General features: G+C 50.0%; 2 protein-coding genes across 2 annotated transcripts; both read left to right on the top strand.

Annotated features, from left to right (window-relative positions):
- Positions 1–212: 212 nt before the first annotated feature.
- On the top strand, positions 213–2893 carry LOC131639851 (uncharacterized). Its single transcript, XM_058910296.1, has 2 exons — positions 213–319; positions 1793–2893. Exons 1-2 carry the CDS (start codon positions 310–312, stop codon positions 2599–2601), a joined length of 819 nt encoding a protein of 272 aa, XP_058766279.1. The 5' UTR covers positions 213–309; the 3' UTR covers positions 2602–2893.
- A 7436-nt stretch (positions 2894–10329) lies between these two features.
- On the top strand, positions 10330–11100 carry LOC131639841 (indole-3-acetic acid-induced protein ARG2-like). The gene is made up of 2 exons (XM_058910288.1): positions 10330–10525; positions 10749–11100. The coding sequence occupies exons 1-2, from the start codon at positions 10452–10454 to the stop codon at positions 10963–10965; spliced, it is 291 nt and encodes a 96-aa protein (XP_058766271.1). The 5' UTR covers positions 10330–10451; the 3' UTR covers positions 10966–11100.
- The last annotated feature ends 1018 nt before the right edge of the window (positions 11101–12118 follow it).

Below are 12118 nucleotides of genomic sequence, written 5' to 3'. Positions count from 1 at the left end.
CTCGTTACATATACGCGCTCGGAGGAAAGTCCAGTGGTGGGCGAAACGTCGCGCGTGGGAACCACGCGCTGACGTGGCATAGGCATTGATGGCCTAGGGTCTAGGAGGCGGCGCCTGTCAGGAGAGGTGACGCTTCGCCTTCCGAGCCTTTTTCCCTATAAAAGGGGGCGAATTCTCTCATAAGGGAATTTTCCTTTCTCTATTTATCTGCTCGGCTTCGATCAAGGGTTCCTCGGGGCATAATTTCCCAGCTCGTTCGTCATATCAAGATCGTTGCTTAGCGAAGGATTCTCCCCGGCCATCTACATCATGTCTGCAAGTAAGTTCGTTTAGCCTGTCGTTGCTTTACTATTTTTCATAGAACTTGTGTTTCGCTTTCGAGGTCTTCGCCATCGTCATCCTCCCCGGGTTATCCAAGCGATGCCCGGGGTCGGCGTGGGTTGGCAGGCCGTAGTACGTTGGCGTTAAGATAAGCTTTCCGATTGTCGTGTCATCTGTGAGTCCTCGGCTGACGAGCGTTGTTCCTCGATGGGGTTTGGCCGGGGGCTCCGCTGCTCCTGCTCTACCCTTTCGCTTGTCTTGCGGTGGAAGGGTGGATTTGATAGACTATCGAATTCACTTCTCCCTTCTGCGTGCAGGTGAATCAGATTCGAGCGCTTCCTCAAGAACTGGCTCGGACACCGACTCGACGACCAGTGATTCCGACAGCTCGACGGCAACTAGTTCCGACGTCGAAATTATTGAGGAAGAGGGCACTCCCTCGGCCGAAGGCGTTCACACGGGATCCCCTGGTTCGAATGCCGAGGGAGGGGTTTCCCCTATGCCGTTATTCAGTTATGAACATACCGTTGCGCCCGATTGGATAGCCGAGGAGGCTCTGTCTGTTGTTTCTCGGTATACCGCGTCTCTGGATGGGGCGTTTACAGAAATTGAGGTCCTGGGGGAAGGTGATCCGCCCAATTATCAAATAGGTTGCCCGTCTCCAGACGAACGCATATGTTCTCGGTTTGCCGGGGACGGATTTGCGATGTACGATTACGTGTTTAGGGAGCTCGGCTTCCGGTTACCCTTCTCTGATTTTCAGGTTTCAGTCATGGCGTTTCTATCTCTGGCACCGTCCCAAATTCATCCGAATGCCTTTGCCTTTATGCGGGCATTCGAGATTGTTTGTGATTATTTGGGTATAGGTGCGACGTCTGCGTTGTTCGGAAGGTGTTTTCGTGTTCAACGGCAGGCGTCAAACGGGCGGTACAGCTGGGTTTCGTTCAGGAACGCCGAGCGTAAACTCTTCGGAATGTATACTGACTCCGTGAAGGGTTTTAAGGATCGATACTTCGTTGTCCGCCCCCTAAGTCCAACGGCCTATTCTTCGGTGTCGGATATGGTGGCCGAGCGGGATGCCGAGGGGGAGATAGTAAGGGATGAACATGGGCAGGAAGTAAAGGAGTTCTGCACGACGTTTCCGTTTTTCTGGTGGAAGGGTCATTTTGCGTCTCCTCCGAAATACTACGCTTGGGAGGACGATGACTTGGATGATCAAGACCGGGAGTCGTACTCGGTCCTCTGCAAATATGTAGATAGCTTTACCCTGTCTCGTTGGGTGACGAGGAATGGAGATCCCATACTGAACGAGGACGGGGTGCCGATCACGGAGCAGCGGCCTATTAATACCAAGGCTTTGCTAGCTTGTCGGACTCCCGAGGAGACCTGGGCGTTGTTAGGTTGTGTCTATTCCCCTTGCTTTGTGATCTCTGTCCGGTATTTTGCTAACTCGTTTATTTTTTCTTTGCAGAGGCTATGCCGGAGAAGGAGGATAATATCCTGAAACAAGCATTGGATGCGAGGAAGAATCAGAAGAAGAGGAACCAGGGTACCGGAGCTGGAGAGAACTCAGGCTCGGCAGGCTCCCCTCACAAGATTCATGTCGACGAGAGGTTACCCAAGAGACCTCGTGCTTCCGAGGGGGGACGTCCGGATCAGTCGAACCTGGGTCCCGGGCGCGCCTTCGTGTTGCCTTCTTGCTACAAGGATGGAGGCTATTTTGAGAAGTTCCCCTTGGCTACCTCACCGGATGAAGCTCGTCGGATCAGTGATATGGATCCCCCGTCTCTTCAGAAACAGTTGGCGTGCGACAGTGCCGCCGTGGTGAGGGTCTTGGAGATGGCCCAAGTGTTGGCTAGTGGAGGTTCGGGCTCGACCGAGGCCCTGAAGGAGGCCGAGGCGGCTAAGAAGGTGGCCGAGGACAAGGTGAAGACCATGGAGGTCGAGCGCAAGGAGTTGAGGAAGAAGGTCGATGCGGCCCTGAAGCAGAAAGATGCGGAGGTCGCGGCTGAGAAGAAGAAGCTGGCTGACCTTCGACTCGAATGGGCTCCCTCGGCTGACGAGTCGCCGGATGTGGCAGCTCTGAAGTCCAGGGCTGAGTTTGCGGAGAAGATAGAAAGCCTGAAGATAAGCCTGGCCGACATGGCCGACGTCGGTTTCGAGCGTGCTCTTAACCAGCTGAGGCTTCTGAACCCTGGTTTGAAGGAGGATAATGTCGGGCTCTCTTCGAGGATCGTAGATGGCGTGTTGGTGCCTGAGTCCCCGGGGAGTGAAGAGTAGAAAGTGTAGTTCCGGGCCTGCGTGTCCGTTTTTCTCGGCCTGCGTGCCATTCTTTTTGTTGGGCTATGCCCGGATAATTTTTGGGGCCTGCGTGCCCGGTAATGATTGTAACCTTTGACATCGCCGGCCAAGTTGGTCGGCAATTTTAATGTCTTACAATTCTTCTTGCTTATATCTGTTTATTTTTACTTTCGGCGTTATCACTGTATGTTTGTTCTTTTCGATAACATTCCTGCCGTGCTTGTATGACGAGGTATTTCCTCTGAACTTAAAGTATTTTGCGGTTGTTCTAGGTGACCGATGACTTATGCTCGGACATGCCGGAGAGTCACCAGTATACTTGTGATATTATTGGTTTTGTGGGCTATGCTCGACCTAGATTGATTGCCCGGGCGTGTTGAGTACGGGCCGGGTGCGCAGAGCAGGTATGCGCTTTTAGCGAGCGCGAGACCGCGGTTGCGGCCAAGCGTTCGCGGCGTGAACGATCCCATCGCGAGCTGGGGTTCTGCCATGCAGGTACTTCCACGGGGGGTCTAGGTGTAGAATCCGCCGAGGGGTCGGTCCGTCTATCCGACGAGAGGAACCGATCGTTGCTGTCGTGGAACACTCACGTCCGTACCGACGACGTGGCTCCGTGCCCGTCCGTTACCTGAGTTTGGTTGGGGGCCGGGCGTTTTAGCTTATGTTTAACTGTAATAACGTCTGAGTTTTTCAGCATTCCAGGGTCGAGCAAGTTTTTCACCGAGAAGATTCTCGAGGTAGTAGGCGCCGTTCTCGGTTTTGTCATAAACTCGGTACGGGCCTTCCCAGTTTGGGGCTAGCTTGCCTTCGCGCGAGTCTTTCATGTTTCTGCGAAGTACTAGGGCGCCGATTTCAAATTCGCGCTTTATAACTTTGGCGTTATGGCGAAGAGCTATTTGCTGTTTTAGTTTAGCTTCTCGGAGGGCTGACCCTGCTCGAATCTCTTCTACCATATCGAGTTCTTCCCTCATGGCCTCGTCGTTAAGTTCTTCCTCGAGGGGGAATTCGGTGCGCCGAGAAGGCTCTCGGATTTCTACGGGAATTACGGCTTCGGTGCCGTAAGTTAGTCGGAAAGGAGTTTCGCCTGTGCTCGAATGAGGCGTCGTCCTGTACGCCCAGAGTACACTATGTAGTTCCTCGACCCAGGCTTTTTTGGCTTCGCCGAGTCTTCTCTTTAATCCTCGGAGGATGACTCGGTTGGCCGCCTCGGCCTGCCCGTTCGTCTGAGGGTGCTCGACTGAGGTGAAGTGTTGCTTCGTGCCAAGCTTGGCCACAAACTCTTGGAATTTTTTGTCAGTGAACTGGGTGCCATTGTCGGTGATTATGGCCTGAGGGACCCCGAACCGGGCAAGTATGTTTCGTTTGTAGAAACGGAGCACGTTTTGAGATGTGATCTTGGCAAGCGCCTCGGCTTCTATCCATTTCGTGAAGTAATCGACGGCGACCACGAGATATTTATTCTGGTACGAGCCGACCGGGAAAGGGCCGAGGAGGTCCATTCCCCAGGTGGAAAAAGGCCAAGGAGAGGAGAGGGATTTGAGCTCGGTGGGGGGAGCTAGGTGCATGTCGGCATGCCGCTGACATTTGTCGCATTTTTGAACATGCTCTTTGGCGTCCTGCTGCATGGTCGGCCAATAGTAGCCGGCTCTGAGGGCTTTCCTTGCCAGCGACCGGCCGCCGAGATGCTGGCCGTTAATCCCTTCGTGGATCTCCTGCAGTACTTCCATTGCCTGCGAGTCGTCGATGCATTTGAGAAGGGGAATGGAGAAGCCGCGCCGATAGAGTTTATTTTCGATGACTGTGTACGAGCAGGCTCTCCTTTTAATAGCTGAAGCTTCCTTCGGATCATCGGGGAGTTCGTCGTTCATGAGGTATTTGTATACCGGAGTCATCCAGCAATGGTCGTCTCCGATGGCAAACACTTGTATGGCCGGCGCGTTTTTGGCTACGCTTGGATCGGACAAGACTTCCTGTATCACCGACTTGTTCCCTCCCTTCTTTCTCGTGCTTGCGAGCTTGGATAAGAGGTCGGCCCTCGAGTTGTGTTCCCGAGGGATGTGTGCGACGTCTGCCTTCGCGAACCCTTTCATCTTTTCTTTGACGAGCGACAGATACTCGGCTAGTGTGTCGTTTTTGGCCTGGTAATCGCCGCTAACTTGCGACGCGACCAGTTGTGAATCGGTATAAATCATGACTTCCCGAGCGCCTACGTCCTCTGCAAGGCGTAGGCCCGCTAGGAGGGCTTCGTACTCGGCCTGGTTGTTCGATGTGGCGAAGGAGAGGACTAAGGATACTTCGATGACGAGTCCCTCGTCGTTCTCCAAGATGATCCCAGCTCCGCTGCCCGCGTGGCTTGAGGCACCGTCTACGTAGATGGTCCACTTATTCACGGTGGGTGTTAGGGAGTTGGAGATCGTCGTCATCTCGGCCACGAAATCGGCGAGTGCTTGGGCTTTTAGCGCTTTCCTGCCCTCGTATTGTATGTCGAACTCGGACAGTTCGAGGGACCATTTCAGCATCCTTCCGGCCATGTCTGGTCGGCTGAGAAGCTGTTTGATCGGTTGGTCTGTCCGGACGACGATAGTGTGGGCAAGGAAGTAGTACCTCAGTCTTCTGGCGGCCGTTATTAGGGCCAGCGCGATTTTTTCTATCTGTTGATAGCGGACCTCGGGTCCTTGTAAGGCTTTGCTAGTGAAGTACACTGGCTTCTGCCCGTCTTCCGTTTCTCGGATCAGGGCCGCGCTGGCTGCCTCGCCAGAGACGGCCAAGTAGAGATAGAGAACCTCGTTGCTGTCTGGTCGGGATAGCACCGGGGGTTTGGAGAGCACTTGTTTGAGGTGGGATAATGCTTGTTCGCATTCCTCGGACCACTCGAAAGCTGCTTCTTTCCGAAGAAGCTTAAAGAATGGAAGTGCATGCTGGGCGGATTTCGCGACGAAGCGGGACAATGCCGTGAGCATTCCGTTTAGTACTTGGATGGATTTTTTATTGGTGGGGGTAGGGAGGTCTGAGAATGCTCGGCACTTATCAGGGTTGGCTTCTATTCCTCGTTCTGTTAAGTAGAAACCGAGGAATTTGCCTGCCCGTACTCCGAAGGTACACTTCTCCGGATTGAAGCGCATCCTGCAGGACCTGGCCTGCTTGAAGACCCGCTCGAGATGTAGTGTGTGGTCGGAGTCTTCTCGAGATTTGACGATCATGTCGTCCATATACACCTCGAGTGTGTCGCCGATTTCCCCTCGGAAGACCTTGTTCATCATCCGCTGGTAGGTTGCCCCGGCGTTTTTGAGTCCGAAGGGCATTACGTTGTAGTAATAATTGCCCGATTCGGTCATGAAAGCCGTGCATTGCTTGTCGCATTTCGCCATGGGAATCTGGTTGTAACCAGAATAAGCGTCCATGAAGGACAACAGTTTATAGCCGGCCGAGTTGTCGACCAGTCTATCAATATTAGGTAAAGGGTAGGCGTCTTTTGGACATGCCCGGTTAACATCAGTATAATCAACACACATTCTCCATTTTCCATTAGATTTTTTAACAAGTACAACATTTGAGAGCCAAGTTGAGTACTTGGCCTCGGAAATAAAATTTGCCTCTAGGAGGTCTTTTACAGCTTTCTCGGCAGCCTCCGCTTTCTCGGGAGACTGCCGACGCCTACGTTGTACTACGGCCTTGGCGGTTGGATTGATGGAGAGGTGGTGACAGGCGACCTCAGGGTCGAGTCCGGGCATCTCTGCGGCGCTCCAGGCGAACAGGTCGGCGTTGGCTCGAAGGCAGGCTATGAGTTGCTTCCTCGGCAGGTCAGGGATACCCTTGCCGATCTTCACTGCTCTGTTGGGGTTGTCTCCCAGGGGGATCAGCTCGAAGTCTCCGTCGGGAACAGGTCGGACGGGATTCGATTGTGTTTCCTCCCCGGTCTTCAGTTCTTCTTGTGTGAACCTTGCATCGAGGTCGACTGAGCTGACGTTGGCCGTTGGAACCTGATCTTCCCGAGGACGCTTATCTTCGGCTCTTGGTTTCTTGTTGGAGCTGGTCGGAGGAGCGATTAGCTCTAGTCCTTTGACGGATGCATCGAAGATCCTTCTCGCAGCTTCAATGTCGGCGTTGATGGTGGCCACTTTCCCTGTCCTCGTGTAGAACTTCATCTTCAGATGGACTGTGGAGGGCACGGCAGTTAGCTCGGCCAGTGTTGGGCGTCCGATGATGCAGTTGTACAACGTTTTGCAGTCGATTACCAGAAACCTGGTTTTGACTTGTCTGGACGCTTCCCCTTCCCCGAAGGTGACAATCAGCTCGACGTAGCCCCATGGTTTGGTGGTGGCTCCGTTAAAACCTTGGAGGTCGGAACCCACATAGGGAGTGAGGTGCGAGTCGTCCAGCTGAAGTGTTTGGAAGAGGTGGGAGTACATAATGTCGACTGAACTGCCTTCATCTACCAGGACCCGTCGCACATCGAAGTTTGCCATTCTGGCTCGGACGAGAAGGGGAATGGTGGCATTTGGAGCTCCGCCGGGCAGTTCTTCGAGATAGAAAGTGATTGGCTCTGACTTTCCTCGGAATTTCCGAAGAGTAGGGCCGAGATCTGCATTGGCGCTGAGTAGCTCGTCGAACTTTCTCTTGACCGAACTGACGGTGAGAGAGCCGGGGTCGCCGCCGTTGGAGATGACCATTGCGGTGGGGAAATGTTCCCAGGTGCTGAGGGCGGTCGTCACGCCGACTGAAGGGATGAAGTCTTCCGGTCGGGTTACGGACAGCGCGACTTGGAGCGGTCTGCTGTCTGGTGAGTTCCCCTCGTCAGAGTTTCGAGGGATGTCTCTTCTGGAGGGTTCTCCCTTCTTGGTGTATTTTGCCAGGTGGCCCTCTTTGATCAGGGTCTCTATGGCATCTTTGAGATGTACGCATTCGTCGGTCATATGCCCGTGACTCTTGTGGTACTTGCAGTATTTGGACTTGTCCGTCCCCGGTCTTGTAGGATTTGACTTCGGGGGCCTGATGTTGGATTTCTTGAACTCGGCGTTCTGGCAGTCGGACAGGATTTTCTCCCGGGAGGTGTTCAAAGGAGTGTAGTCGTTGAAACGCCCTGCTGGTCCTCGCCGTTCTTTGACATCTCGGGCCCGGTCGTCCCTTCTTTTGTCTTGTCCTCGGCGCGACCCCGAGTCTTCGAGGTTTGAGCTGCGAGCGGCGCCACTGCCCCTCGGGGCTCTGATTGCGGCTGCCTCGCCTTCCTCAAAATCGATGAATACCTTTGCTTTGCTGAGGAGGTCATTCATCGAGTTTACCTTCTCGATCTTAATAGCTTTCTTGAAGTCACTGCCGGGGAGAAGTCCTCGTTCCAAGATGTACCTCTTCATGTAGTCTTTTGTCTGCACTTGGACGGCCTCCTTGTTGAATCTTTCAAGGTAATCTCGGAGAGGCTCGTTGGGTCCTTGGACTACGGCCTCGAGATTGGCTTCCGATTTCGGTTGCCGTCGGGAGGCTGTGAAGTGGCTCAAGAAGAGTTCTTTGAGCTCGGTCCAAGAATGGATGGAGTTCGAAGGGAGGTTCCTGTACCAATTCATCGCTCCCTTCCTGAGGGTGGTCGGGAAAATGCGGCACTTGATCGAGCCTCTGACGACGTGATAGTCCATGACCGCTTCGATACTCCGGATATGGTCGTCGGGGTCAGTGGTTCCGTCGTATTGGTCCAATGCTGGCGGTTTTTCCATCCCCCGAGGGAGGCGGGCTCTCCGTATACTAGCGGACAAGGGGCTGCGGAAGTCCTCCTCGTCGCTCGGCCCTGGTGAATCGTAGTGCCTGTTTCGTCGGGGATCTTCTTGGTTGTTACCCGTCGTTGCTTTGGAGGGACCCCGACGGCCCTGTTCGGGGGAGGGGCTTCTTTGTTCAGCGGTTTCAGGTTTCTGGTTCTTCCTGTTCTTTCTGTGTGGAGAACGGGAACGAGTCCTCCGGCGGCGATGTCTTCTCGGGGGAGACCTTGAAGAGGACGGGGAACGCCGACGGTATCTTCTCGGCGGTGAGCGCGAGGAGGAATAGGAGTGTGACCTGTAGCGCCTCCGTGGGGAAGGGCGACGTCGCCGCTGTCTTTCCAGCTCGTGAATTCGGTCATCCTGAATTCTGAGGAGGCTGTTGGTCAGTTGTATTTCCTTGAGCAAGCGGACGGTAATGGGGTCAGTGCCTTCGGGAATGTTGAGCGGCTCCTCTTCTTCTCCATGACGGGCTCTCTGCCTCTCGGAGGTGTGGGTGAATGAGGAAGCATGTTGCCCGTCGCGAGGGTCGGTTTCATTCACATTCTGGGCATGTTCCGGCACGTTGGTCGTTCGGATCGGTTCGCCGTTCTGAACGTGCCCTTCTGGAGGAACATGGTCAACATTCTGGACCTGTTGTAGGACCTGCAGCAGCTGGGTGTCCTGGGTTTCGTGCCCGGACCTTTGTCGCCGACGACTCCCCCGACGATGATTAGCTAGCTCGCGGGAGGATTCCTCGATCAGCTCTTGAAGGAGGAAAGGGTCAGCGCTTGGGATGTTGTTGTTGTCAGCCATGACGATTGGTGATGGTTAGCTTTGATCTTTGTTCTTTAAAGATGGGGAAGCAAGTTTCCCACAGACGGCGCCACTGATCGTACCTGATCAGAAGGATCGTCGTAGGCTGCTCGGACTGGATCTTCTAGGAAGGAGGAGGGGGGGGGTGTACCTGCAAGGTACTCCAATGCCAAAGTAAGATGACGAGCAAAGGAGCGCAAGTACTAGCTAAGAGTGAGTAAGAATTGAATACCTGACCCTCTAGTTGAAGAGGGTATATATAGCCCCCAGCGCTGGGCCATGATCTCGCTATTGGGTTGGATTCCCAAGCCCAACTAGGAGACTGCCAGGTTTCCTGAGCGGAAATATCGGAGGTGCGTGTATGCCCTCTGTCCTGGTTAACCGCTCCGAAGTCCAAGGGAAGACGCGGTCTTTTAGGAGCCACGTGGGATCCGAGTTATTCGGAGGATTGGATATGAAGGAGCCCTGCGCGGAGCAGGGTCCTCGGCAAGGATGATGTCCGGGGGCGCTAGAAGGAGGGGGGGGGGTGTACCTGCAAGGTACTCCAATGCCAAAGTAAGATGACGAGCAAAGGAGCGCAAGTACTAGCTAAGAGTGAGTAAGAATTGAATACCTGACCCTCTAGTTGAAGAGGGTATATATAGCCCCCAGCGCTGGGCCATGATCTCGCTATTGGGTTGGATTCCCAAGCCCAACTAGGAGACTGCCAGGTTTCCTGAGCGGAAATATCGGAGGTGCGTGTATGCCCTCTGTCCTGGTTAACCGCTCCGAAGTCCAAGGGAAGACGCGGTCTTTTAGGAGCCACGTGGGATCCGAGTTATTCGGAGGATTGGATATGAAGGAGCCCTGCGCGGAGCAGGGTCCTCGGCAAGGATGATGTCCGGGGGAGAATGAACGCCGAGCGCGGTGTTGGTGCCGAGCAAGGCGTGTCGGAAAGCCATGAACTATACATGGGCCTCTGAGGCTTATTGGGCCGAAAGCGGTGTTGGGCCTAGCCTTGGCCCAGTCCAGAACACCATTCTTTAACCAAAAATAATAAAGTAGTTGAAATAATGAAAGGCAAATATAAAACGGCTCTAGGAATCAACCAATAGGTGTCAGAAAAGTAGAGGCTGTAGTCCTATAGAGTTAGTAGATTCCAATTTTGAGGTGGCTCATAAAATTCTATTAACAAATGGTTGCATCGAATTTTATATTTCCTTGGCCTATATAAACAAAGCAACACTACAACACATTACAACACACAAAATCACTTCTGTGAAATACTCTCACAAATTGATCTCAGTTTCATCAATGGCTCGCTCCTTCAATAACATCAAAGTTATCTCTTCTCTTATTGGTGATGGTTTCTTCAATTCTCTTACCAGGTACTGTATTGCTTTCATTTTCTTATTAAAAATGTTTTGTTTGTAATGGTTTTTTTGTCTGTTCAAGTAGTTCAGTGATTGAAATTTTATTGTTTTAAAAATTAATTTTATTTTTTTAAAAATAAATAAGTGAAATGTCGCAGATTTAAATTCACATTTTATTTTATATTTGATACTTCGGCACAATTATCAAATAATAACAATATGTCTGATAATAATACAGACGAGGATACGCGGCGGCGGCAACACAAAACGGGACAAGAGGGGTAGCAACCTCCGTCAGCGGCAAGATGGTAGCACCGAAATCAGGGACAGACAAGGTGGCAAATAAAGAAAAGGTGTCATGGGTCCCAGACCCTGTGACTGGTTACTACAAACCGGAGAACACCAACGTGGTTGATGTTGCTGACCTACGAGCCACTGTTTTGGGGAAAAAGTAAAATTTAGAATCATTCTATTTTCAACGGGTTGTTGTTATTGGTGATGGTGGTGATTTTAAATTGGGTGGCCTCTTTGTTCAATTTTTTGTTCTCATGTGTAAGCTTTAATTTAGAAATGAAATTAAAATTATGATATATTAGAATTGTGAATTGTGGTTACGAATGTTTTTGTCATGTTTATGTTACTGATCCGTGTCATTGACGTTGGCACAATATGAAGAAGATTCTAGGAACACAAGAAATATCATAGTGGAAAGGAAAATGTCTTTTTCTATGCCTAATACAGTAACGGGTCTAGGATTTGGACTTTGAGGTGCGGGGTTTTTAAATCTTTTTAGTAAAAAATTTCAGTCAAATTTAAAAGTTAGCACATTTATGATGTCAACATCCTTCCATTTAGATTCCATATTTCAAAATCCAGTTGTATTTACGTAAAATTTGTGGTACATAACACTAAAACTCCTTGTGTCAAAAAAAAAATTAAAACTCGAGGCAATGTCACAAATGCATAGCAACATTTTCTTACACAATTTTTTTTATAGATCCATAGAGTGAAAATCTTTCGGAGATTGAGATTTTAGTTAATTCTGAGATTCATCTCCGAAAATATCTAAAAAAATTTGAAATTTTGGTTAATTCGTATATGTCCGGAAAAACTCCAGAAAATAGTCAGTATTTTTTTGAATATGCATATCCCAACAAATCCAAAAAAATTAAAAATTTTGAGATATTGATTAATTCAAATATCATAAAATTGGTATAATTTATAAGTTATGAATAATAATGATAATTATACTGTTGATATTTCTATTCTAATTTCGATTATAAATAAAAAAATAAAACTCATAAAAAATTTAATAATTTTTTAATAAACTTCATATTAATAATTAATAAAATTATAACTAATACACAATTATAATTATATAAAAAATAAATACATTAATAATTATTCAACAAAAATTTAAAATAAAAGAGATCAAGAATAAAATTATTTAATACTTTATTCATATTTTAATATAAATTTCGAATGACATAGTTTTTTAAAATAATAAATAAAATTATAAATATAAAAATTATTTTAATAATTAATTATGATAAAAAAAATCATTTTTCATTTGGTTTAAAAAAATTACAAGAAGATTTTGTCTTAATT

Source organism: Vicia villosa, unplaced genomic scaffold, assembly GCF_029867415.1.
Source record: "Vicia villosa cultivar HV-30 ecotype Madison, WI unplaced genomic scaffold, Vvil1.0 ctg.002804F_1_1, whole genome shotgun sequence".
Lineage (NCBI taxonomy): Eukaryota > Viridiplantae > Streptophyta > Magnoliopsida > Fabales > Fabaceae > Vicia > Vicia villosa.
The sequence above is the reverse complement of the archived record's forward strand: the minus strand, read 5'-3'. Positions and strand labels throughout refer to the sequence as shown.

Bases quoted from the DNA above. Each gene is read 5' to 3' on its own strand.
- LOC131639841 (XM_058910288.1), top strand. From the start codon at position 10,452: ATGGCTCGCTCCTTCAATAACATCAAAGTTATCTCTTCTCTTATTGGT. The intron at 10,526-10,748 runs GTACTGTATTGC...ATAATAATACAG, and splicing joins TTCTTCAATTCTCTTACCAG to ACGAGGATACGCGGCGGCGG.